Here is a 27,979-nt window from a genome sequence, read left to right on the forward strand (position 1 = left end):
ATACAGTAGTCCCCTCTTATCTGTTGGGGATACCTTCCAAGATCACCCAACGGCCATCAGAAGCCATAGACAGTGATAAACCCTATATATACTACGTTTTTTCCTATACTTACATACTTATGATAAAGCTTAATTCACAAAGTAGGCACAGCAAGAGTAACAACTACTAACAAGACAGTTATTTGCAACATACTGCAATTAGGCAAATCTCTCAAATGAATCAGGACCAAAGTCAGAAAACAAAACCACCAATACAGAGGGGACTGTCAGGGCCAGCACTGTGGCATAGTGGGCTGGGCCTCTGCCTGTGGCGCCGCCATTCCATATGGGCACTAGTTGTGTCCCAGCTGCTCCTCTTCCAATCCAGCTCTCTGCTTATGGCCTGGGAAAGCAGTGGAAGGTGGCCCAAATGCTTGCTTGGGCCCCTGCACTCACGTGGGAGACCCGGAAGAAGCTCCTGGATCCTGGCTTCAGATCTGCCCAGCTCTGGCCATTGCAGCTATTTAGGGAGTGAACTGGCAGATGGAAGATCTCTGTCTCTCCCTCTGTCTGTTAATTCTGCCTCTCAAATAAAATCTTAAAAAAAAAATAAAAAAAAAAAAAAAAAAGAGAGAGAGAGGAGACTGCTGTATTAACCACTACCCATCTGTTCCCTGCTCACCAGGTATGGGCAGTGCTTGCTTCACAGGTTCTCAGAACACATCAGGTGTTGTCTCTGGCCAAGCTGTTCAGGAAATCCTCCTCCCTGGACCATCCTGGATACTAAGAGCCCAGGGCTTCCTTGCCATATCGTTTGAACAGGGCTAGCCTAGCCCATTCCAGGATGGGTTCTTTTTTGCCTATCCATTGAATTATATATACTCAGCCTGACACCCAGTGCCTTCAAGGTACTTACATCACTGTGGTCTTCAAAAGGTTTTGGATGACAAGTTCTCTGTAACTTTCTTTTTAAAGATTTATTTATTTGGAAAGTGGGGAGAGAAGGAGAGAGAAGGGAGGGAGGGAAGGAGGGAGAGGGAGAGGGAGAGAGATTCTGGTCTACTCTCCAAATAGCTACAACATCCCAGGCTGGTCCAGCTGAAGCCAGAAGCCTGGAATTCCATCTGCATCTTCCATGTGAATGGCAAGGAGCCAAGTACCTGGGCCATCTTCCACTGCTTTCCGGGTGCATTAGCAGGAGCTGGATCAGAGGCGGAGTAGCGGTGACTCACAGCGCTGACAGGGATGCCAGTGTCAAAAGTGGTGGCTTAACTGGCTGTGCCAACACTGGCCCCCTGTAATTTTCCTTCTATAGCCCCCAGGAGAGAACTTCAAGCACTCTGGTGGTAGTCAGCCTTCTTCTGTTGATGGAGTCAAAGCCACATAAAGTAGCTATGTACAAAAGTATCCAAAGGCTTGATGAAAAAGACCAAGAGGAAGAGAGCTTTCTCAGCGAGGGGAGACTACACAAAGGTAAGGTAACAGTGAGCATATGAAGTCTAAGGGGCAGGCTGGATCATCACCAAGGCTCCAACCACTGCACTGACACAAGAAACCCTGTATCCTAAGCAGGCAGAATTTACTAGCAGCTCACAGAGCTCAGCCAGAGACCAGCTCAAATACTAAGGCAGGAGACACCCAGCAGACTCTGCACTGGACTGAGACCAGCCTGCAGGAGTTGGGCTGCTCGATACTCCAGGCTTTGAGCTACTTGATTCTGCCTCCTGCATACCCACCAACTCTAGGGTGCAAGGGGCCAACTCTTTCCTTCCTGGGTTGGTTCATTTACTCTTGCCATGATTGGACAATAGCTCAGGAACTCGCCAGTGTCCTGTGGCCATCTCTGTGCCTCTGCTGTCCATGAACTGTGACTAGGTCAGTCACATCGTGAAAAGTTAGTTATTGCTGCCACAGGCAGGGAAGACCAAGGAGGCAGCTGGAGTAGATCAGGCAGGCCCCAGACAACTTGAAGTTGTAAACGTCGAGAAGGAATGACTCTAGATGAAGCGTCTCTGGAAACATCAGCAGAGCTGGCATGCTCTGGAGTGGGGCAGGTGGTGACCGGGGGGGTGGGGGCAGGGGTGCTACCTGGACACCTCTCGGCGTAGGGCTACTGTGCACACTACTCTTCCTGCACTAGCACCCAGGTCCCCTAGGGCATACAAGCACAGCTGGGCAACCGACGACACGCGTTATAGCACACTAAAGACCACGGATATCAATCTGCATTGGCAATTTTTAATGGTTCACTTGTGCAGAACTGAAATTTGTACTTAAAGGCACAGAAGGAAGGAAAGGCAGTCACCAGAGCATGGAGTCACAGGTGCAGATGCTGATAAAAACCGCTGGACTGATCCCCTGTAGCCTTAGGAAAATAAATAATGTAGGACTGAACTAGATTTTCATTTGTGTTCTATTTCCACTCGAAAGTCAGCTGAGCCCAAGACTTTGTGGCCAGACACAGAAGTGCACAGCCGACTGCACTTTGGAAGACGTGCGCCGAAGGTAAACATCACCAGTGAGCAGGTGAGCCAGACGGTGAGGCACAAGGTCAGTTCTCATTCAGAAAGCAGCTGAGGCCTGCAGCCGCCAACACCCGGCTTCAACAGTGGAAATCTTTCAGGGCGTTTGTTTTGCAAGGAAACATTATCTGCATGCCAACAACTACAATTTTCAACAATGGAATCAGATTGAGTTAGTAAGTCCTTACGACTTACTGGTAAAAATTACAAAAATAAAAACTGAAACTCTCCTGTCCTTGAAAGATAGAAAACTATATTTTTTCCTGTACATAAGAGAATCATCAGTACTTCATCCTTATGCCTCTTAAGCTGTCTTTTCTTCTTCTTTCCACGTTCTGCCACTTTTAACAAAGCAAAATCTGTTCAGTGTGGCAATCTGTGCTAAAGGATGCACTATGTATTGACTGAGTTAAACAGAGTGAATGAAGAAAAGCCTAGTTTATCCCTAGTGGTACCGTAGCTCACCAGGCGGAAGGAAAGATAAAAACTGAAGTTCTTCTTAAAAATGGAAACAAAGTGATTTAAAACATCCTGTACATAATTTCTGCTTCCAAAGCACTGCTGGAAACGCCGGTCAGCGTGCGGCCTGGAGGACAGGGAGAATGTGCAGTCCGGCAGATGAGCAGAGCCCACTTCCGACTACTCCCACTGAAGCACATCCGCCTCCCCACTCTGCTCGTCATTCTCATCCGGGACACTGATTGGCCAAGTTACAGCACAACAGCTGAAAAGTGACAACAAATTTCAACTCGGGTGTGTGCCCGATGATTCGGGACCACACACAGCTTCTGTGGCACAGAAAGGACAAGCGACGCTGTCCCCTCATGGAGACAGTGTCCCCAATACCTCATATGCAGACATCACATACATGTCTCATTAAAGTAACTTCTGTATTTTCTCAAGGAAAATTTGCAGGTTGATGGGAAATCAGATGCCAAAAATAAGAAAAAACTATGCCTTTAAAAACATTAAGCCTCAAAATTTTATCCAAGTGTTTTCTTTAAGAAATGGATTATTAAAATCATTTTTGAAATGAGATTTTAAGTGTATTTAAATCTGGGCTTTTCCATACTTAATAATTTTTCTTCTAAAAAAAGTCTAAAAACATCAAGAGCTGGAACATGCTGCCAGGACAGAACTCATCGGGCCGTCTCGGGTCGCAGGCCCAGGTGCCTCGGTCTCGGGTCGCAGGCCCAGGTGCTCAGTCTTGTTTTGGGGTTTTCAGAGCCTGAAGTCTCTCCAGTAGCGGGGGGTGAGAGTAATGCCACATGGAAAACAGCCAGTCCGAAACAGGGAACCCCAGGTTATCTTTGTTGAGTTTGATTAAAGCAGAATATAAGTCTTTAGCCTTCCCCAGGTTCTTGGCAAATGCATCAGCTTGAAATTCAAATCTGCGGCTCAGGACTGTCAGGCAAAAAGAAAGAACCTGAAAGAGTAAACGCAGATTTTAACATCTGTCCACCTCTTTGTTGTCACCGAAGGTTTCACAGGCTAAGATGCAGAGGAAGTTAGGAGAAAAGAAATGGCAGGCCGGAAGAAAGACCACTTGCATTTAGGGGAACTGCAGTGGCAAAATTATAAATGGAACCATACCCACATCTCCCCAAGCAAACAGACCATAAATGGAAATGTTATCCTTAAAAAAAAGGGGGGGGGGGGTAGCGCTATGGCATTGTAGGTTAAGCCTCTGACTGCAGTGCCAGCATTCCATATAGGCACTGGTTTGAGTCCTGACTGCTCCTCTTCCAATCTAGGTCTCTGCTATGGCCTGGGAAAGCAGTGGAAGAAGATGGCCCAAAGGCATGGGCCCCTGCACCTGCATGGGAGACCCAGAAGACGCTCCTGGCTTTGGATCAGCCCAGTTCTGGCCGTTGTGGCCATTTGGGAAGTGAACCAGTGGCTGGAAGACTTCTCTCTCTCTGTCTCTCCCTCTGTCTGTAACTTTGCCTCTCAAATAAGTAAATCTTTAAAGACAGAAAAACACAAAAACCGACTTTTAGAAATTCACCACATGCCAGGAACTGAGCAGGCCTCCATATATTCTCCAATAATCTCTCATTCATGCTTTGCAGTTGAGGCACGTGATGATCAGATAGGCCAGACAACTGGCAGAGGGTAGTAATGATGAAATTCTTGGTGACTCCACAGCCAATGCACACCTCTTTCTCAGAGCCAAAGTCATGCAAATTTAGGAGGGTGCTTCAAAAAGTAAGTGGAAAATTGAATTTAATTTCCATGGACTTTTGAAGATGCTTTCATATTTATGATTTTAATTTTTTGGTATCAAAATAAAGTTATCTGCTAATTCCAGCTTTCCATGAACTTTTTTTATATACCTTGGGATTTTTAGATTTTTTTTTCTGAAGGAAACATATTCTTTGTATATTTATATCTTGTAGGTTGAATGACACAAATGTCTATTTCTTAAAATATTTTGGCATAGGCCGGCGCCGCGGCTCACTAGGCTAATCCTCCGCCTAGCGGCGCCGGCACACCGGGTTCTAGTCCCGGTTGGGGCGCCGGATTCTGTCCCGGTTGCCCCTCTTCCAGGCCAACCCTCTGCTGTGGCCAGGGAGTGCAGTGGAGGATGGCCCAGGTGCTTGGGCCCTGCACCCCATGGGAGACCAGGAAAAGCACCTGAATCCTGGCTCCTGCCATCGGATCAGCGCGGTGCGCCGGCTGCAGCGGCCATTGGAGGGTGAACCAATGGCAAAGGAAGACCTTTCTCTCTGTCTATCTCTCTCACTGTCCACTCTGCCTGACCAAAAAAAAAAAAAAAAAAAAAAAAAAAAAATTTGGCATAAAAATTTTTTTAAAAGGAAAAAAAATCTTATATATTAGCCAGTAGCAAATACAATTTTAAACAGTTTTCTGGGACTGGTATCATGGCGCAGTGGGTTAAGCTGCCACCTGCAACACTAGCATCCCATATAAATGTCACTTCAAGTCCTGGCTGTTTGACTTCTGACCCAGCTCCCTGCCAATGTCTGGGAAAGCAACAAAAGATGGCCTGTGTACTTGAGCCCCTGCCACCCACATGGGAGACCCAAATGGAGTTCCAGGCTCCTGGCTTCAGTGTGGCCCAGTACCAGCCACTGTACTGGTAATTTGGGGAGTGAACCAATGGATGGAAGATCTCTCTCTCTCTCTCTATCTCTGTCTGGAACTCTGCTTTTCAAATAAATAAACCTTTAAAATAAGAAAATAAGTAGTTTTCTCAAGAAAAACATCTCCATGCCATCATGACCTAATATTTTTTTTTTTTTTTTAATTTTTTGGACAGGCAGAGTGGACAGTGAGAGAGAGAGAGACAGAGAGAAAGGTCTTCCTTTGCCGTTGGTGACCTAACTAATATTAAACAAGATTTTCCTCTTGAATGTCTCATCCTTTTGAATCAACCCTCGGGGCTGTACAAGGTTTTACAGCAGTTGCTAATACATTTATGGATGAGTCACGTTTCATCTTACTATTATCCTACATATATTTAGTTTTTTTAAAGTGAAATCAACCACTGAGTATAAGGAAACAAAACGAAACAACCACAATAGATGCCATGAGGGATGATCCCAAGCACCACCCACACCTCGACTTCTAAGAAGACCCTTCCCCTCCAACAGAACTGAGTTCATGATTATTTGGATATCTTGGTTCCAGTCTGGCAGATTAGAGCAGACAATTAGGCAGACGTGATGACCTTAACGCACAGTGGTAACAGCAAAGATTTTCAGCCCCACAAGAGGGAAGAGATAAGAAAATCAACTAAATAAAAACATAAATAGCGCAGCTGCTTAGAAAAGCAGAGCAGTGAGGTCACTTAATGCATACAACTTAGTGTCCCTCAGGAATTCATGAACAGTGGCAGAAGATAGAAATGATAATGCCAGTATGGGGTGTTCTAGAACCTCTGTTTTAGGCAGTAACAAACTGTATAAGGCATTCAATAAATATTTTTTTTATTTATTTTATTTTTACTTTTTTTTTTTTTTTGACAGGCAGAGTGGACAGTGAGAAAGAGAGAGACAGAGAGAAAGGTCTTCCTTTGCCGTTGGTTCACCCTCCAATGGCCGCCATGGCCGGCCCGCTGCGGCCGGCGCACCACACTGATCTGAAGCCAGGAGCCAGGTACCTATCCTGGTCTCCCATGGGGTGCAGGGCCCAAGCACTTGCGCCATCCTCCACTGCACACCCTGGCCACAGCAGAGAGCTGGCCTGGAAGAGGAGCAACAGGGACAGAATCCGGCGCCCCGACTGGGACTAGAACCTGGTAAGCTGGCGCCGCAGGCGGAGGATTAGCCTAGTGAGCCGCGGCACCTGCCTCAATAAATATTTTCAACAGAAGATAAAACAAAAAACTTTCCATTTAAGTATAATAAATCTCAATTTCCTGCAAAATTTATCTATGTGGATAATGTTACACAAATATGATCTAGTCCTTTTTGTTTCCTTAAATATACATACACACTTTTTCAAAATGGAGAAGTAAGATTCATTCAGTTTATCTTTTTTTTTTTTACAGGCAGAGCACACAGAGAGAAAGGTCTTCCTTTGCCGTTGGTTCACCCTCCAACGGCCGCTGCCGGCCAGCGTACCACACTGATCCAAAGCCAGGAGCCAGGTGCTTCTCCTGGTCTCCCATACGGGTGCAGGGCCCAAGCACTTGGGCCATCCTCCACTGCACTCCCAGGCCACAGCAGAGAGCTGGACTAGAAGAGCAGCAACCGGGACAGAATCCGGCACCCTGACCAGGACTAGAACCCGGTGTGCCGGCGTCGCAGGCTGAGGATTAGCCTATTGACCCATGGCGCCAGCCCATTTAGTTTATCTTAAAGCCTTAACTCTACAACCTGTCCCAAGAAATTCTTCTGAATGGAGACAGCTCAGGATCCCCAATATTACTTCTTTGGTAACTATGGAAGTCTTACCAAATACAATGAAATGTTGCCCTTCTCAGATTTGTCACACAGACTCAGAAATCTATATCTTATCACATGGATGGAATTTCCCTGCTAGATGATCTCAGAGCGGGTATTTTTACCTTCCCTTCATGAAGCATCCAACTTTATTTAGTAGGTCCTGAGTGGAACCCAAGGCTCTTGGAGGCAGTTGGCCATAGACAACTACAGTTAGAGAGACAATATCATACAGCCTCTCTTAAATTTAGCCATATATATATTTATTTATTTATTATATTTTGTCTCCTGGGACACAGCTTTTCACTCAAGCATTGGTGTATCATGGTCTAGGACACAGTATTCTGATAATCCACCACATTTGTGAAGTACGTATTACATCAAACTTTCATCACTAAATTCTAATTCTCAGTTTTTTCCCACTAACAGTATACACGCTTTTATTTACTCAATTGAGCTTCAATTGTTCTGCTACATTCTCAGACTGGTCAGTAAATCAAGGGACTAAAAGATTTTGATTCATTTATGTGTTAAATCTACATGGTTTTCATTCTTTTACACATCCTAAAGGTTCTAGATTTGAAACAGGCAAGGACAAGTGTGAGACCACTTTAATTATACATTACCTCATTATATGGCGAAAAAATAAACTGGAAGATGATCAGTAGTCCAATGAGAGTGGGTTGGCTGTCATAAAAACCAAACGCAGCAAAAAGTTCCTTCCGACCAATTAATACAGCGAACAAGAAAAAACACAGGAAAGAATTCATCTAGAAAGAGGAACATTGAGATTTCCAAGTTATTATGAAGCTGATTTTACTGTGAGATCAGTAATATCAAAAAAGTATGAGAAATTATGGCTTGACTTTAAGAAAAGTGCTTGTGTGATCACAGATAAAGTTATTTAGGTATTCTTATTACTTCACTTTTATTTTCAAAAGTAAAATAAAAGTTCTCCAAAAAATAAATCGTATAGTTTTCAAGGGGCAACCTTGAGTTAAGGTCCCTTACAATTCAAGAATCAAAATAGGAGACTCGTTGGAATAAAATTCCATTCTTTTCCCTTAGCCAAGCAGGATCATGGAGGCTAAATAAGTTCTAGGCGCCTGCTCCTGCCTTCGGCCTAGCCCAGCCCTAGCCTTTGCTGCCATCTGAGGAGTGAACCAGTGGATGGAAGACCTCTTTCTCTAACTCTTCCTTTGGAATAAAGAAATCTTAAGGAAAAAAAAAAAAAAAAAAGGCTCTCACCAGTTGCCACAGAATGAAATGTAGGCAGCTTTGTCCCTTATAGCTCAGAGGACCCAATATGATAAACTCCAACAGAAAACTCAGGAGACTCCTGGACTTACAATCTAGGAATCTATTTTTGTTGAGTAGCCACTGTCCTTTTGAAAAACAGCTTTTAGTTTACTACTGGGACCTACTAGAGACTGAAATCCTGGCTGTGGGTCATCACAATTCTACAACTCGGGCTTTTCCTCCTGAGTTCAAGGCATATGTTGATCTGCCTGGCCCAAAGTGGTGTGCAGAAGCCCTCCAGCAGCAGGTGGTTACCCAGAGGAAACGAAGCAAGGCATGAAGGCAGAAGTGAGTCAATGAACAGGAGCTCCCACACTAGTACACTACCTCCTGCTACTCCACTACCCATCAATCAACACTTACTCATGCAAGGCAAGTGCCTAACCTTTTTTTTTTTTTTTTTTTTTTTTTTTTTTTTTTTTTTTTGGTGACAGGCAGAGTGGACAGTAAGAGAGAGAGAGAGATAGAAAAGTCTTCCTTTACCGTTGGTTCACCCTCCAATAGCCGCTGTGGCCAGTGCACCACGCTGATCCAAAGCAAGGAGCCAGGTGCTTCTCCTGGTCTCCCATGCGAGTGCAGGGCCCAAGGACTTGGGCCATCCTCCACTGCCTTCCAGGGCCACAGCAGAGAGCTGGACTGGAAAAGGAGCAACTGGGACAGAATCCGGCACCCCGACCGAGACTAGAACCCGGTGTGCCAGCGCCGAAGGCGGAGGATTAGCCCAGTGAGCCGTGGTGCCGGCTCTAACCATCATTTAATTGAGGAAAAAACTAGAAACATTCACACAAATGTTAGCACCAGCAGAAAGTGGACTGCTGTGAAATGATAGTGCCACTTGGACACACTCTGAAAGGCAGTGGGGAAGGAAAACACTCTCAGTGAGGGAACGCCTGGCTGTCTTACTGTCCACCCAGACAGGGACAAAGAGCCTGAGCTAAGGACATCTAAGTATATACTAACTCACAGGCAGCAGGCACGTAATGGATTGGCTGGATGAGCAGGGCCTTGAAACAAACTAGAGCATGGCTAACAAAGAGAGCTGGAGAAGGAGTAGGTAGAAAATTTCCCAAAGTAGCCCAGGTTTATTATAAATATACTTTGGCTTAATGTACATGTTCATCAAGGCACCCACAGAAGAGAAGACTCTTGACAGTCAGGTGGAGAAGACCCCTGCTCTGGAGACCAGCCAGCCCTGTCCCACAGATACCACAGACCTCAGCCAAGGGGCTCAACTAGAGTGGGCAGCATATAAGACACAGAGTCAATGCCATCAGTCAATAATACAGGTGGGGCTGGCACTGTGGCATAGCAGATAAAGCTGCTGCCTGCAGTGCCAGCATCCCATATGGGTGCCGGTTCAAGTCCTGGCTGCTCCACTTCCAATCCAGCTCTCTGCTATGGCCTGGGAAAGCAATAGAAGATGGCCCAAGTGCTTGGGCCCCCACACCTGTGTAGGAGACCCAGAAGAAGCTCCAGGCTTCTGGCTTTGGATCAGCCCAGCTTGGCCATTGCAGCCATTTGGGGAGTGAACCAGCAGATGTAAGACTTCTCTCTCTCTGCCTCTTCCTCTCTGTAACTCTGCCTTTCAAATAAATAATTCTTTAGAAAACAGGCCTCCCCCTCCTGGCCCCTGCCAAGTGCCCTACCTGTCAGAAGGGGCATCAACTCCAACCCTGACAAGGTACCACACGAGGGACTACCCGGGGGGTAAGCTGCTTTCACTGGACCCCTTCCTCTATGGATCACTGCCCAGTGGTTTTTGTTCTTGAAGTGAATGCTAAATTTCAACTTGGATTTCAACATATTTAACGTCTTACCCACTGCTAAGTACCCATAGAAACTAGCTTCAAGCTAAGGAACTCATCCCTATCCCTAAAGATGTAAGACAGAAGTGCTCACTGCAGTTGACGAGCCTTCCCTGGAACCAGCGGGCCTTTTACAAAGGCATGAAGACCCACTTTAAGGGTCAGTTAAGGATGGGACTGGTGTTGTGGTGTAGTAAGTTAAGCCGCTGCCTCCAAGGCTGCATCCTATGTGGGTGCAAGTTCAGGTCCTGGCTGCTCCAATTCCCATCCAGTTTCCTGCTAACGTGCCTGAGAAAGCAGCAGAGGATGGCCCAGGTCCTTGGGCCCTTGCTATGCATGTGGGAGACCGAATGAAGCTCCTGGTCCTTGGCTTTGGCCTCGCCAAGCCTTGGGCGCTGTGGTCATTTGTGGAGTGAAACAGCAGATGGAAGATCTCTGTTTCCCTGTCTGTCTCCCTCTCTCTGTAACTCTGCCTTTCAAATAAAAAGAAAAATTACACTATCCTTGTAAATAAAATACTCATATCTATTTATGGGATTCCAACCAAATTAAAAAAATAAGAAGAAAAAGAGTTAAGGGGCCACTGGTGCAACAGATGATGGCTCAAGTAGTTGGGCCTGGGGGCCAGCGCCGTGGCTCACTTGGTTAATCCTTCACCTGCGGTGCTGGCATCCCATATGGGCACCGGTTCTAGTCCCGGCTGTTCCTCTTCCAGTCCAGCTCTCTGTTGTGGCCCAGGAAGGCAGTAGAAGATGGCCCAAGTGCTTGGGTGCCTGCACCCGCGCTGGAGACCCGGAAGAAGCACCTGGCTCCTGGCTTCAGATTGGCGTAGCTCCGGCTGAAGTGGCCATCTGGGGGGTGAACCAACGGAAGGAAGACCTTTCTCTTTCTCTTTCTCTTTCTCTCTTTCTCTCTTTCTCTCTTTCTCTCTCTCTCTCTCACTGTCTAACTCTATCTGTCAGATAAATAATAATAATAAGATGTAGCAGCGATAGAAGAGAATATAACAGTTACTAAAAAACCTAAACACAAAATTACCATATGATTCAAGTAGTTGGGTCTCTACCACTCACAAGGGAGACCAGACTGAGTTCTGGGTTCCTGGACTCAACCTGGCTCAGCCCTGGTTGCTGCAGGCATTCGGGTAGTGAATCAGCAGATGGAAGATCTTTGTCTGCCTTTCTGTCTCTGTCTGCTTTTCAAATAAAATGAAAAAAAAAAAAACAAACTCAATTCAGCCCATGTGTGCTCAGAACCAGTCACAAAGACATACTGCTATTTCAGCAGAGCCTGAGAGTCTCTTGGCTTAGATATATTAAAGCCCAGAGGAGGACTGCTATTGGGATTTTCTTCTTCTTTTAAATATTCATTTATTTTATTTGAAAGACAGAATTAGAGAGAGAGGGAGGGACAGAGAGGGGGGCAGGGATCTTCCATCTGCTAGTTCACTCCCCAAATGGCCACAACGGCTGGAGCTGGACCGGCTTGGAAGGCAGGAGCCAGGAGCTTCTTCTAGGTCTCCCACATGGGTGCAGGGGCCCAAGGACTGCTTTCTTCTGCTGCTGCTTTCCTAGACGCTTTAGCAGGGAGCTGGATTGGAAGTGGAGCAGATGGGAATTGAACCATTGCCTGGATGAGATGGGATGCTGCTGTCACAGGCAGTGACTTTACTGCTAAGCTATAACGCTGGCCTCAATGGTTTCTTCTTTATATTTTCCACAATTTTTAATGAATATACTTATTTCACTCTTAAAAGAAATTTTTAATCAAGTATTTAAGGGGGCTGGCGCTGTGGTGTAGCAGGTAAAGCCTGCAGCTGCTGCCTGCAGGGCTGGCATCCCCCATGGGCTCGAGTCCTGGCTGCTCCACTTCTGATCTAGCTCCCTGCTAATAGGACTGGGAAAGCAGTGAAGATGGACCAAGTCCCTGGGGCCCTACACCCATGTGGGAGACCCAGAAGAAAATCCTGGCTCCAGGATTTGGATTGGTGCAGCTCCAGGCAATGCAGCCGTCTGGGGAGTGAACTAGCAGATGGAAGACCTCTCTCTCTCTCTCTCTAACTCTGCCTTTCAAATAAATAAATAAAATCTTTAAAAAAAAAAAAAAAAAAAGCAGCCACGTTAGGCATTAAAATACTTTTTTTGTTTTGTTTGTTTGGAAGATTTAATTTGAAAGGCAGAGTTACAGACAGACAGATATGTTAGATAGGTGCCCATATGGGTTGCCGACACTGCAAGTGCACTACGCCACAGCGTGGCCCCTAGGCTGCTGCTTGGAGCTTTATGGCTCTTATATCTGAGTGACTCTGGAGAGGATGATTATGGTGGCAAAAATAAATATTTATATAATACTTATCATGGCACAGGTACTACTTTGAACTCTTTACACATATTCACTCATTTAATTCTTAATCAGCCCTGTGAGATGCTATCAATCAGTGAGGGAATGGTGGTAGAGAGACAGTAAGGAGGGTGCCTGAGGTCACACAGCTCGGGCATTAGGGAGCCCGGCTATGGAGTCTGTTTGAATCTCTCTACACAGCACCTCTCGAAGCTGCCACACTTCTACTTTGACTACCAGGCCATACAAAAGAACTGCCACTGCAAACTTACCTGGCTAATAATGATATTTTTGACTGTGTGTCCCAACTTCCAGTGCCCCAGTTCATGGCCTAGTACAGCAAGCACCTCCTCATTTTTACATCCTTGCTTCTTAGTCTGAATCAAAGAACAAATGGAAAATAAATTATTGAGTACCCTCAAGAAGTTTATACATTTTAACTCAGCAATAACCATTTATGACTTCTAGCTTAGAGAAATAATCAGACTTCTCTGTATAACTGTGCATTCAGTAACAAAACAGCCCAGGCAGCACTCCATGTGAGACACTGGGTTAAGCTCTAAAGATACGATCATGAACAGAACAGATACTCCCTGACTTTGAAAAGCCTACAGTCTAAACTGTTAGATTAGGAAAAAGCTGGAAAAAATAAATTTTTGTCCATAGAACAATAATCAAATCAATTGTAATAAGGTCACATGACAGCCATATTAAAAACCCATCAAAATGTTGTCTTTAGAGATTATGTTCTGACATGGGAAACTGCTCATGATTACAATACATGATATACTCATTGGAAGTATTTTTAAAAATTGAATTCAGACATGGGAAAATGGTTTATTTGAGGAAGACAGTGTGGTGCAGTGGGTTAAGCCACTGCCTGTGATGCTGGCAACTATATTGGTGCTCTGGTTTGTGTCCTGGCTGCTCTGCTTCTGTTGCAGCTTCCTGTTAATGTGCCTGTGAGAGAGCAGATTATGGCCCAAGTCCTTGAGCCCCTGCTACCCATGTGGGAAGTCCAGATGGAGCTCTGGGCTCCTGGCTTCAGCCTGGCACAGCTTTAGCCATTGTAGCCACTGAGAAAGTAAACCAGTGATTGAACTCTGTAATCAATACACAATCATTCTTAGGCGTTTAAAATTAACAGAAAAGTGATCTCTGTTAAATATAGGAGTGGGAATAAGAGAGGGAGGAGATATATAGGTCGGCACATGCTTACTCGGACTTACCTCCAATAGTGAAGCTAGAAATGTGCCAGGGGATTTCAACTCAATCTTATCAAGGAGGCATGTACCAATGCCAGCGCACTTGGTAAAGTGATAAGAACATAACCGATCAAAAAGGTAGGGTAAGTGTTGAAGAGATTTCACAAATAAGACCAGTGTAAGCAAATAATGAAGGATAGAATTGAAAGGGAGAGAATGATCCTGCAGGGGAAGCAGGACACACAGCAGATACATAGAATGGCAAATGTCCCAAACAGCACTCTGGCCTCAGAATCAACCCTTGGGGCATTTGGATCTGGCTAAAAGGCCCATGAGAGTTTCACAGGCATGGAAAGCCATGACACGGTGGCAAAAACAACCTAAATGAAAGATCCTGGTGAACAAGACCCCAGCAGAAGGAACAGGCCATCAAGGAGGGAGGCGCCTTTCTCTGAAGGGAGGAAGGAACCTCCACTGTAATATGGCCTTGACTAAACAAGTTCAGAGTTGGTGAACTCAAAGGGCTTCCATAGCCTAGACAGCTCATGGCAAAAGCCTCGGGGGACTGCTGACGTCATAAATAAGAGTGCCAATTGTTAAATCAACAACGGGAGCCACTGGGTACATGCTCCCCACATAGGATTTCTGTCCTTAATGTGTTTTACTACGAAACTTAAAGACAACACTACTAGTCGAACAATACCCTATACCTTGTGTGGTTGTGTGAGGGCAGCCTGTTGAAATCCTTGCTTAGTATATACTAAGTTGATCTTCTGTATATGAAGGTAATTGAAAATGCAACTCGATGAAGGGCAGGATGGGAGAGAGAGTGGGAGAGGGGAGGGCCGTGGGAGGGAGGGAGGTTGGGGGGAATCCATAACAATACAAAAAAAAATGACAGAAAAAAAAGTAAACCAGTGAATAAAGATCTCTCTCTGTGCCTTCCTCTCTCTGTCCCTCTGTCTTTCAAATAAATAAATGTAAAAAAAAATGGTTTATTACATGAAGTAAACAGGATGCAAATTAAAAATATATACAGTATTTATGAAAAAATATGAATGTATGTAAAATTACAAATACAGAAAATAAACTGGAATTACATCAAAACATTAACAAACATTAACAGTAGTTATTTCATATAGTATCTTCAACTATTTTATATCTTTCCTATTTTCCAAATTTTTTTTTTTTTTGGGGGGACAGGCAGAGTTAGACAGTGAGAGAGAGAGAGAGAGAGAGAGAGAGAGAAAGGTCTTCCTTCTGTTGGTTCACCCCCCAACGGCCGCTGCGGCCGGTGCACCGCGCTGATCCGAAGCCAGGAGCCAGGTGCTTCTTCCTGGTCTCCCATGTGGGTGCAGGGCCCAAGGATTTGGGCCATCCTCCACTGCCTTCCCGGGACACAGTAGAGAGCTCGACTGGAAGAGGAGCAACCGGGACGGGACAGAACCGGCGCCCCAACCGAGACTAGAACCTGGAGTGCTGGTGCCGCAGGCAGAGGACTAGCCTAGTCTAGTGAGCCGCTGCACTGGCCCAAATTATTATTCTTGACCCAAAAAAACAAATGGTAAGATTTCAAGTTAAGATGGCAGAAAGAACACTCACATTTAATTTAGTCAAGAAATTCTTTTTTTTTTTTTTTTTTTTTTTATTTATTTACTTGAAAGGCAGAGTTACAGATAAGGGGAGAGACAGACAGCGACAGATCTTGCATCTGCTGGCTTTCTCTCCAAATGGCTTCAACAGCTAGGATTGGGCCAGGCTGAAGCCAGGAGCCAGAAACTGCCAGGGGCGTAAATACTTGGGTCATCTTTCTTTCATAAGCTTTCTCAGGCACATTAGCAGGAAGCTGAAACAGAAGTGGAGCAGCTATGACTTGAACCAGAGTTCATACGGGATGCCAGCATTGTAGGTGGTGGCCTAGCCTGCTGTGCCACAAGGCCAGCCCCCAAGAAATACTTTTTTAAAAGATATAAACCCACAGGAGGGAGAGAAAAGGAGAGGTGAAAAGAGTCACATTTTGGAAGTTGGAAAGCAGAAATACAAATAACAGACTGAGGAGACCCAGCGAGTTGAATGAAGCCAGCACTGGAAGTGTGCAGAACAAGCCTGAATGATACCACTGAGTCTCCAAAGGGCCTGTGAAATGACATCAGTTACCTCTGAAGTGGGGGACAGGAGGTGGTGGCTGAAATTAGAATTGAGTGAGTGCTATTTGAAAAATGATGGGGCCAGCATGGTAGCACAGTAAGTTAATCCTCTGCCTGTGGCGCCGGCATCCCATATGGGCGCCGGTTCTAGTCCCGGCTGCTCCTCTTCCCGTCCAGCTCTCTGCTATGGCCTGGGATAGCAGTGGAGGATGGCCCAGGTCGCTGGGCTGGTGCATCTGCATGGGAGACCAGGAGGAAGCTCCTGGCTCCTGGCTGCGGATAGGTGCTGCTCCGGCCATTGTGGCCATTTGGGCAGTGAACCAACAAAAGGAAGACCTTTCTCTCTGTTTCTCTCTCTCTTGCTGTCTGTAACTCTACCTGTCAAATAAAAAATCTTGAAAAAAAAAAAAAAGGTCAAAAATCCAGATTCTTTTTCCAACTTCATGCCAAAAAGCAATTAACTGTTCCTCCATCATCCTGGCAGAGGCCTGAAAGCTTAATCTCTCTGGAGAGGGCAAAAGAAGAGGATTTTTTTTTTTTTTTTTTTTTAAGATTTATTTATTGGAAAGGAAGAGTTACAGAGAGGCAGAGGCAAAGGCAGAGAGAAAGAAGTCTTCCATCCACTGGTTCATTCCCCAAATGGGTACAATGGCCGGAGCTGAGCTGATCTGAAGCCAGAAGCTAGGAGCTTCCTCCAGGTCTCCCACGCAGGTGCAGGGGCCCAAGCACTTGGGCCATCTTCTACTGCTTTCCCAGGCCACAGCAGAGAGCTAGATCAGTAGTGGAGCAGCTGGGTCTTGAACCAGCACCCATATGGGATGCCAGCACTGCTATGCCACAGCGCTGGCAAGAAGAGGATCTTTCCACTCAGGAGCCAACACAGCTGAGTTCCAAGGTATACTAGCAACACATCGTGTCATGAGTGATAAGGTCTGCTGAACACTGAGGACTGCTCTGCCAAGCAGCCCTCTCCTCACACATGGCTCTCAGAACGCAAACCTCTAGGCAGAAGATTGTACAATATTCCACGGGGACTTGAACTACACTACCAGGAAAAACCTAATGATACTGACACTAGGAGTTCCCGCAACAAAAAAACCCACACATGCCACCCTACAGTGAAGTTCAAAACTGAAGAACATTATCTACAAGTCCAGAGACTCCAACCAGTGTTCTAGTCCTCTTCTCTTTCTAAGGAGCAGATAAACCAGGATTATTAGATACATGAGGTAAGTTGTTCAGATGGAAGACTACATCCAGAAAAAAAAAAAAAAAACCAGCAACATGGAATAAACAGAAATTATGTAAGGGAAAAGTTTAGAGAGAGCATGTACTGAACTGATAGAAAAAGAGGAGAATGCTGTAAAAATGGAAAATTCAGGGAAAAAATTTTCTAGAAATCACTGCTGGCTTCATTCGACTTGTTGAGTCTCCTCAGTCTGCTATTTGTACTTCTGGTTTCCAACTTCCAAAATGTGACTCTTCACATTAACACTGAGGAACTAGAGCTGATGAAGGAATCTCCCAGAACACAGATGTGCAGAACTGGGAAACGGGAGCAAAGGTAAGGAAATTCAATGTAATAAGTCTGACACTCAAGCAACAGGAGCTCTGTGAAGAGCAGGGACAGGGCTGGCACTGTGGCATAGTGGGTAAAGCTGGCACCTGCACCCATCTGGGAGACCCAGAAGAAGCTCCTGGCTCCTGGCTTCGGATTGGCTCAGCTTCAGCCATTGTGGCCATCTAGGGAGTAAACCAGGGATGGAAGACCTCTTTCTCTCTCTCTCTCTGCCTCTCTGTAATGCTCCCTTTTGAATAAATAAATAAATATTTTTTAAAAAATAGAGAGAAGGGAAAAAATGGAGAGGAGGACACCATCAACAACATAATTCCAGAAAGTCTCCTAGAACCCCAAATCCTCAATTTCCATTTAAAAGTCTCAATGCATATTTCTCAGCACTGTGAATGAAAATGGACGCCCATTAAAGCATGCAAAATTTCAGAATACTGAGACAGAGAAAGGATCCCACAAACTTCCAGAAGAGCAAAATGCAGGTGACACACTAAGGTTCAGTGATCTGGATGATCTGATACTTCATCAGCAATAATGCAATCAAGCAGGCAACAGAACAATGCCTTGTCAATTTGAAGGCAAGTGATTTCCAATCTAGAAATCTATACCCCTGGGGCCAGCGCTGTGGCATAGTGGGTAACGCCACCACCTGCAGTGCCGGCATCCCATATGGGCGCTGGTTCAAGTCCCGGCTGCTCCACTTCCAATCCAGCTCTCTGCCTGGGAAAGCAGTAGAAGATGGCTCCTGCACCCACGTGGGAGACCTGCAAGAATCTCCTGGCTTCTGGCTTCAGATTGGCATAGTTCTGGCCATTGTAGCCATCTGGGGAGTGAACCAGCAGATGGAAGACCTCTCTCTCTCTCTCTTTCTGCCTCTGCCCCTCTGTAACTCTGCCTTTCAAACAAGTGAATAAATTTTAAAAAAGCATAAAGGCACAATTTGATAAACTGTAATACATCAAGCACCTGTGTAACTAATACCTAGTTACAAAAAAAAATGACAGAAAATAATCCCAAATGTCAGTAATCATGACATATACAAATGAACTAAGCTTGTAAATTAACAATAATAATAATAATAACAGTGGAGCTGGCAAGCTGCTGCTCGCAATGCTAGAATCCTGTACCAGGACAAAGGTTCAAGTCCTAGACGCTCTGCTTCTGATCCAGTTTCTTGCTAATGCACCTGGAAAGGCAGCAGATGTTGGCCCAAGTTCTTAGGTCCCTGCCACCTATGTGGGAGATCAGGATGGAGTTCCTGGCTCCTGTCTTCACCCTGGCTCAGATCTGGCTCTTGTGGTCATTTTGGAAATGAATCAGCAGATAAAAGAGTTCTGTCTCTCCTTCTTTTCTGTCACTCTGCCTTTCAAATAAATAAATAAATCTTAAAAATAAAAATAAAAAAATGGTATCTCAACAACTAAAAAAAGGGGGGGGGGGGAAAGGGGGTGAGAGGGAGAGAAGAAGGAAGGGAATATCACTATGTCCTTAGAATTGTATCTACAAATCACATTGAATCTGTTAAAAATTAATTAAAAATTAAAATTTTAAAAAGTATGAAAAATATTTAAGGACATAAAAATAAAGTAACTAGCAGTATAAACATAAAAGCAGCCATAACAAAATCTATTTATATGCTAAGGGCAAGGGTCATAAAAGATATAAGGACATAGAGGTAAAAAGTAAATATACAAATGAGGTAACAGATTTGTGACAATCATACAATTTTTGTAACTGTGCTAAAATCACTGAATGGTAAACTTTATTTTTTTCCTTATGATTTATTTTTATTTATTTGAGATGTAGAATATCAGAGACAAAGGGAGAAACAGAGAAAAAGAAAGAGAGAAGCTTTCTATCTATGGTTCACTCCCCAAATGGCCACAAGAGCCAAGGCCAGGCCGGGTCACAGCCAGAAGCCTGGAACTCCATCTGGGCCTCTCACCTGGGTGGCAGTTACCCTCCCAGACACATTAGCAGGGAGATGGATCAGAAGCAAAGCAGCCAGGACTCGAACATGTGCTCCAATACAGGATGCTAACATTGCAGGTAGTGGCTTAACCTGCTGTGCCAAAACACCAGCCCCTTGAATGGTACACTTTAAATGATTAAAAGAGGGAATTTTATGTTATGTGAATTTTATCTACATCTTTCTTCAAAGTAAAAGGATGACATCTAGCAAATAATAACTGAAAGAAAGATGCAATAGCAGAATTAATATCAGATGAAATTAACTTAATGGTAAAGAGTACGATTAAAGATCACAACAGAATGAAAAAAAGGTTCCTTATACCAGGATACATTGACTTAATTTCATTTTTAAACATTTATTATTTATTTGAAAGTCAGAGTTACACAGAGAGAGAAGAGGCAGAGAGAGAGAGAGAGAGGTCTTCCATCTGCTGGTTCACTCCCCAATTGGCCGCAATGGCTGGAGCTGCACCAATCTGAAGCCAGGAATCAGGGGCTTCTTCTGGGTCTCCCATGTGGGTGCAGGGTCACAAGCACTTGGGCCATCTTCTACTGCTTTCCCAGGCCACAGCAGAGAGCTGGATCGGAAGAGGAGCAGCCGGAACTCGAACTGATGCCCATATGGGATGCTGGCATTGTAGACAGCGGCTTTACCCGTTACATCACAGTGCCGGCCTCAATATAAATTAATCTTAAATTTGGATGTATGATGGTCTCCAAATGAATTAATTCTAAATTGTCAACTATGTGAAGCCTTAACAAATCTGTCACAGGACAGGATGTTACTCTTCTCAATAACGGAAACAGAGAAAATAAGATATTAATAAAGATAGATTTGAATACAAAAACTGGATTGAATAACATCATTAATAAGCAGGGCTATCATTGTGGCAGAGTGGGTAAAGCCACCACCTGTGGGGCTACTACTGTGGCGTGATGGGTTAAGCTGCCACCTACTATACCTGCATCCCATATGGGCACCATTTCCAATCCTGGCTGCTCCAATTCCAATCTAGCTCTCTGCTAATATACCTGGGAAAGCAGCAGAAGATGGCCCAAGTGCTTGGGCCCCTGCACCCATGTAGGAGACCCAGAAGAAGCTCCTGGCTCCTGGCTTCAGTCTGGACCAGCTCTAGCAGTTGCAGTTGCGGCCATTTGGGGTGTGGATCAGTGAGTGAAAAATCTCTCTGTCTCTCCCTTCCTCTCTCTAACTCTGCCTTTCAAATAAATAAATAAATCTTGGAAAAAAAAAAAAAGACACTACCTACAACGTCAACATCCAATATTGGAGTGCATGTTCCTGCCACCATCAGAGAACATATATCATAGAAAATGAAAGCTCAATGATTTGAAATAAATTTCTGTGATTTAAAAGGGCAAATCACAACTGCATAAGTAGATGAGCATGGAATTGACTTTTATGTGCCTTAGAAAAATGCAATACAGGCAGCAAGAGTTACTGGAATCTAATTATTCTACTATTTTCCCCTTCTTTCAACAATTCCTCATTTTTAAAGAAAAAAAAAAGACCACTGAAAAGGCAGCTGGGTATATACGAGAGAAAGGGACAGACTGAAGTCATTCTGCACGACAGTACTGACACTATTTCTTTTCCTTTTACATTTTAGAGTTTAGATCAGAATATGCTTTAGCAGAGAAAATATGCTTAGTAGAGAATCAGATATCTAACCTCTGTCCCTTAAATGACTAAGAAATACACACTTACCCATACTCAGAAAATAGTCACTAAAACACTGATTCACAGACACTTACTCTAAGGTGAAAATTAAAAGGTACAACTGAAGAATTGCAAACATATTCACTGTAAGAATATTCCTTTTAATATTTGTATTTATCCGAGGAGCAGAGAGGGAGCTACCATGTGCTGATTAGTTCTCCAAATGTTCCCAACAGGAGGAGCCTGCAATTCAGTCTTGGTCTCCCACGGGGTGGCAGGAACCCAATTACTTGAATCATCAGTAGTGCCTAGCAGGGTCTGCGTTAGGAGGAAGCTACAGTGAGGAGCCAGAGGCAGCAATCAAACCCAGGCACTCTGCTGTGGGATGTATACTTCTTAACTGCTGGGCCAACTGCCCGATCCAAGAATATTCTCAATAGCAAAAAAAAAAATGGAAAACAATCTATATATCTGAATAGAAAATGAGGAAATATTTATAGCTTAGAAAGTCCAGTAATATATTTTAGTAAGACAGTTATGGTCTGTGGGACCACATATGATTTTTTCTTACTGATGTTTTCTAACTTTTCTTTTACTTTAGTAGTAAATATATTTTATTTAACAACAATAGTGAGGGGCCAGTGCTGTGGTGAGGTAGGTTAACTCCCTGCCTGCAGTACCAGCATTCCATATGGGTGCCAGTTCCTGTCCAAGCTCTCCTCTTCCAATTCCAACTCTCTGCTCGTAGCCTGGGAAGGCACTGGAGGATGGCCCAAGTGCTTGCATCCCTGCATCCACATGGGAGACCTGGAGGAAGCTCCTGGCTCCTGGCTTCAGATCAGTCTGGCCCCAGACCTCTCTGGCTCTGGCTTTTGCAGCCATTTGGGGAGTGAACCAGCAGATGGAAGACCTTTCTGTCTCTCCATCTCTCTGTAACTCTATCTCTCAAAGAAATGAATGAAATCTTAAAAAAAAAAAAAAAAGCCAATAGTGATGATAGCATCCACTTATTAATGGACTATATACCACTGAAAGTACTAAGTATTTTACTTACAGTTCATTAATTTTCACTACTGTAAGACAGGTATTATCAGCTTCATTTTATATAAAGCAACATGGTTTTTACCAGTTACCTGCTTCCCACTATAAATCAGGAATTCTTTATAAAACAATCAATTCTCTATAAGGTGTTTCAGCATAGGCTCTTGTTTCCTGATTTGTTCTCTGGTTTAGGAAGCTATTTTGAATAATATCAGAATCCCATTCAAAGACAGGCTCATATAGAACAAGAGGTTAAGAAAGGAATATGGGGCCGGCGCCGTGGTGTAGTGGATAAAACTGCTGCCTGCAGTGCCAGCATCCTGTATGAGTGCCGGTTCCAGTCCCTGCTGCTCCACTTCTGATGCAGCTCCCTGCTATGGCCTGGGAAAGCAGTAGAAGATGGCCCAAGTCCTTGGGCCCCTGCACCTGCGTGGGAAGCTCCTGGCTCCTGGCTTTGGATTAGCTCAGCTCCAGCCATTGCAGCTATCTGGGAAGTGAACCAGTGGATGGAAGACTCCTCCCCCACTCTCTGTAGCTCTGCCTTTCAAATAAATAAATAAATAAATCTTAAAAAAAAAAAAAAAGAAAGGAATACTTTAAACAAAGGAGGTTTGCTGACGGGATAGATTCTTAGAACCATTCATCTTCGATTTTCTGTACCAGTACCTTTCTACAAAATTCACCTATGCCTTATTAGCTCTCAAACCACCAAGTGGGGCACTATTACCTTCATGTCAGAGACAAAGAGAGAGAAGTTAAGAGATGAAAATGTCTTTCTAGTAAGTAGTAGGCAACCCCCTACTCCCTGCCCCTGCCTGGGCCTTTCTATTATCTGACTTTAGTTTACTGTCCATTGAGCCTTTGGAGACCTTATGCTCTCTTCTTAGCTTACAATCCTATGACTCTTGCTCACAGTGACCTTTATTTTAATATCCTACATGATGGGGTTATCTCACTTAAAAGATGCAAGCACAATCAAAGGACTGCCACTTAACCTGCCACAGAATGTTGCTTCACCTCTGTGTTTAAGGTGGTACTCCATTAGAGCAGATTTTCAGGGTCAAAACAGATGTTTAAATGATAATCGTTATTTTCAGGTACTTAAAAAATGTATACAGTACAAAGTATTTCACATATTTTATTTCATTTAATCTTCACAACCCTAAAAGGTAGGCATGGTTAGTCTGGTATTTTTCAATGAGGGGAGCTTTCTCCAGACATCTGGCAACATTTGGAAACATTTTGGTTGTCACAGTTTTGGCAGGGAGTTGTCACTGGTTGCTAGTGAGGAGAGACCAGGGATGCTACTAAACATACTGGAAGTGCAGGACACCTCCCACAGCAAAAGTTATCCAGCTCAGCATGGCAACAGCGCCAAGGCGGAGAAACCCTTCTGGCCTCATCTGCCAGTTAAGGAAAGATTTTTTTAAAAGAAGATAAAATAAGAAATCAAAGATTTAGAAAACCTGGGTGGGGCTGATGATGTGGCACAGTAGGTTAAGCCATCACCTGAGACACTGCTCCATTTTCAATCCAGCTCCCTGCTAACAAGCCTGGAGAAGCAGATGATGGCCCAAGTGCTTGGGCCCCTGACATCCACGTGGAGACCTGGATGGAGCTGCAGGCTCCTGGCTTCAGCCTTGTCTAGCCCCAGCTACTGCAGTCATTTGGGGAGTAAACCAGGGGGTGGAAAATCTCTTTCCCTCTCTCTCTCTTTTTTTGTTTGTTATATAGTTTTTTTTTTTATTTAATAAATGTGAATTTACAAAGTGCAACTTTTGTATCCCTCTCTCTCTTTCTCCTTCTCTGTCACTCTATCTTTCAGATAAATAAATAAATCTTAAAAAAAGTTTTAGAAAGCTTAACTTGCTCAAGGCTACACAGATGCTAAGTGAATGGAGACCTAAAATCTTCTCTAAATGATATCCAGGCCAATGACACATTCTATCGCGCATACATCAGTGACCCTTTGTGATGAAATCTGTATTATTCCTTTGGCCTGTCTCCCCCATCTAGTCTTGGTGCTTTCAGTTTTTCTAATCAGCATCAGCTAACTTCATCCAGGAAAAGCATTCAGAAGCAGCTTCCTTAAGAAGTCTCTTCTCGGGCCAGCGCCGCGGCTCACTAGGCTAATCCTCCGCCTGTGGCGCCGGCACACCAGGTTCTAGTCCCAGTCGGGGTGCCAGATTCTGTCCCAGTTGCCCCTCTTCCAGGCCAGCTCTCTGCTATGGCCAGGGAGTGCAGTGGAGGATGGCCCAAGTCCTTGGGCCCTACACCCCATGGGAGACCAGGAGAAGCACCTGGCTCCTGCCATCAGATCAGCATGGTGCGCCGGCTGCAGCACGCCAGCCGCAGCGGCCACTGGGGGGTGAACCAACGGCAAAGGAAGACCTTTCTCTCTGTCTCTCTCACTGTCCACTCTGCCTGTCGAAAAAAAAAAAAAAAAAAAAAGTCTCTTCTCTTGTGTTCCCATTGTATCCACTACCTACAGCTTCACAGTAACAAGTGCATGCTGTAGTATGACTGTAAGACTGCTCCCCCTTAGACTGACAGCTTAACAGGAAGGTTAGCTTCTTTAATTGTTTTTCTAGCACCAAGAAAAGTATCTCAGCACATAGTATACCATTTATAAACGTGTTAAATAAAATTGACCAAATCAAACAATGTACCTAAGGAAACAGAGCTTTTAAATGACAGAATTAGGATTCAAATCCAAGTCTCTCTGGTGCCTTTAGTTACAATGTCACAATGAACCTAAAAATATATGTATGCATGTACATATATATAAAGTCTCTGTTTTAAAGAGTTTTAATCATATGAATTTTACTATCTTATAATAGCTTCCAATATTAACATCTACATTCTGTAAAAGCTTGCAAAGTAGTTGGTACATAATAATAGTGGTCCTCTCTCTCAAATATCAAAACTATACAGAGGCTACGGTGTTTTCATTGAGTCTCCCTGAATTCTGCCTCATGCTAGAAATTGCTGTGATTCTGAGTCGTCATAGAACTATGTATAAAAACTAAGGCAGAGTCTCTTAGGAAAAGAAGAACTCACTTTAACTTTAGCTTTTTTTTCTTCACTGTCCCCTTCTCCTTCACTGCGGGGTTCCATGCCAGACTCCTCCTGGAGGTCTTTGTTTAGTACAGAGTACTCTTCTAGTAGAGTGTCAAACAAAACTATTCGCTTGTTCTTGAAGAAGCCATAAAAATAAGCATTGCTGTGGGAAGAGCGCTTAGATCCTAAGGAAAAGACAGTTCAAAGCATGGAATATAATTAAAAAGTCTGGGGTCCTTTGGAGAGACTCCTAGAAACTGAAGTACTGGAAAGGACATTAACATTTTCAATTTGTTTAATACCTGAAGAAAAACTACATCAACATCAATCACCATCAGCAGTGTAGTGTCTGTTTCCCTGCATTTTTGCCAACAAACATTTATGCTCACTGCAGCTGTACAGACATAAGTTAGTAAAGCCAACATATTCAACAGTTGTGGAAAGATTAAATTATTATAAAGATGTGAATGGAATTTTAAGTGGCCAGAAAAAAATTATAATGTTGAAGAATTTTAACAAGAAAAACCTCATTGATATCATTGTGAAGGATACAAGCATCATGTATACAAGGTTTCATTATTGTCATGATGGAAAATGTACATCTAAGCAGGAAAGCATAAACACAAGCCTAATAAGAGATAAACCAAAATACTGAAGCGTTCATCACTGTGTTCTAGAATTATGGATTTTTGTTTCCTCCTATTTTTCCATTTTCTAAGGCTTTAAAAATAGGCACACTTACTTATTTAATCAGAAAAAAATAAAGCTATTTTTATAAAGACTGGAAGGAAATATACTTAAGTTTTTAATACTAACTGGAGCTGAACTACGATTACTTTTTATTTTCTTTATATTCTTCTTCAGCTTCCAAAATGCTCTGCAATAAGATAAAAAGAAGAAATGGGATGGAATCGTGAACAGTGGACTAAGCTGCTGCTTGGGATGCCCACATTCTAATTTAGGCGTGCCTAGTTCAAGTCCAGCCACTCTGTGCCTCCCATCAGCTTCCCGCTAATATACCTGGGAGGTAGTGCATACAACTGAAGTATTGGGTTCCTTGCCACCACATGAGACCTGGATGGAGTTCCTGGTTTCAATCTTGTCTAGCCTTGGCTGTTGACAGCACTTGAGGAATGAACCAGCAAATGGAAATCTCTGTGTGTGGCTCTCCCACCCTCTCTGTCACTCTGCCCTTCAAGTAAACAAATAAATGTCAGAAATAAAATTTAAGGGGCTGGTGCTGTGGCACAGCGGGTTAACGCCCTGGCCTGAAGTGCTGGCATCCCATATGGGCGCTGGTTCTAGTCCCGGTTGCTCCTCTTCCAATCCAGCTCTCTGCTGTGGCCTGGGAAGCCAGTAGAGGATGGCCCAAGTCCTTGGATCCCTGCACCCGCATGGGAGACCCAGAGGAAGTCCTGGCTCCTGGCCTCAGATCGACAGCTCCAGCCGTGGCAGCCATTTGGGGAGCGAACCATCTCTCTCTCTCTCTGCCTCTCCTCTCTCTGTGTAACTCTTTCAAGCAAAATAAATAAATCTTAAAAAAAAAAAATAAAATTTGAAAAAGGAATGCTCAAACATTTGCTTCTCTTGGGAACTTTCTTCACAGAAGATGTGGATTTTAAATCTGATCATGTTTCTGATGGAATGTACCTGGCAGCATGTTTAGACGACAGTAAGGCATGGATAAACAGTAGCTATGATTTATTTATCTATCACATTATATAGCACTTTTGATTTAGTTGCCTAAAAAGCCAACATGTGGCCCAGCTCTGTCAGTCATCTAAGACCTTACTACCTTGAAAGCTGTGCCATTCTGAGGTTTACCACTTCCATTTCAGCCCCATCGTCTCTGATCCTAATCTGTGAATTAATTAAAAGTATTTCTTAGAAGCTATCTAAAGTTAATCATGGAAGCAGACAGACAATAATACAGGTAAAGTAATTAATTGGTATCTTGAAAGTGTGGTCCAAAGAAGACCCACATCAAAATCACTTAGGGTACTTTTCAGAAGTGCATACTGAAAACACCTGATAAGTAAGAACCTCTGGGAATGCAGTGTAGGACGTGTTTAACAAGCCCTCAAGGGAATTCCTATACCTATTAAAGTTTAAGAGTCCCTGCGGGCTGGCACCGCGGCTCACTAGGCTAATCCTGCGCCTTCGGTGCCAGCCTGCGCCTGCGGTGCCGGCACACCGGGTTCTAGTCCCGGTCCGGGCGCCGGATTCTGTCCTGGTTGCTCCTCTTCCTGTCCAGCTCTCTGCTGTGGCCAGGGAGTGCAGTGGAGGATGGCCCAGGTCCTTGGGGTCTGCAGGTCTGCACCTGCATGGGAGACCAGGAGAAGCAGCTGGCTCCTGGCTTCAGATCAGCGCAGTGCGCCGGCCACAGCGGCCATTGGGGGAGTGAACCAACGGAAAAAGGAAGACCTTTCTCTCTGTCTCTCTCTCTCAC

General features: G+C 44.2%; 1 protein-coding gene across 1 annotated transcript in view; it reads right to left on the reverse strand.

Moving 5' to 3' along the window:
* Positions 1-2,197: 2,197 nt before the first annotated feature.
* Positions 2,198-27,979, reverse strand: part of ZMPSTE24 (zinc metallopeptidase STE24) — a 50,503-nt gene continuing 24,721 nt past the window's right edge. The window contains exons 7-10 of the mRNA XM_017346422.3: positions 25,531-25,715; positions 13,128-13,232; positions 8,038-8,181; positions 2,198-3,927 (exon numbers count right to left, since the gene is read on the reverse strand). Coding sequence (XP_017201911.3) covers positions 3,703-3,927; positions 8,038-8,181; positions 13,128-13,232; positions 25,531-25,715 — 659 coding nt within the window. The 3' untranslated portion in view covers positions 2,198-3,702. The remainder of the gene's footprint in view (positions 3,928-8,037; positions 8,182-13,127; positions 13,233-25,530; positions 25,716-27,979) is intronic.

The sequence above is a fragment of the Oryctolagus cuniculus genome, chromosome 7, assembly GCF_964237555.1.
Source record: "Oryctolagus cuniculus chromosome 7, mOryCun1.1, whole genome shotgun sequence".
Classification (NCBI taxonomy): Eukaryota; Metazoa; Chordata; class Mammalia; order Lagomorpha; family Leporidae; genus Oryctolagus; species Oryctolagus cuniculus.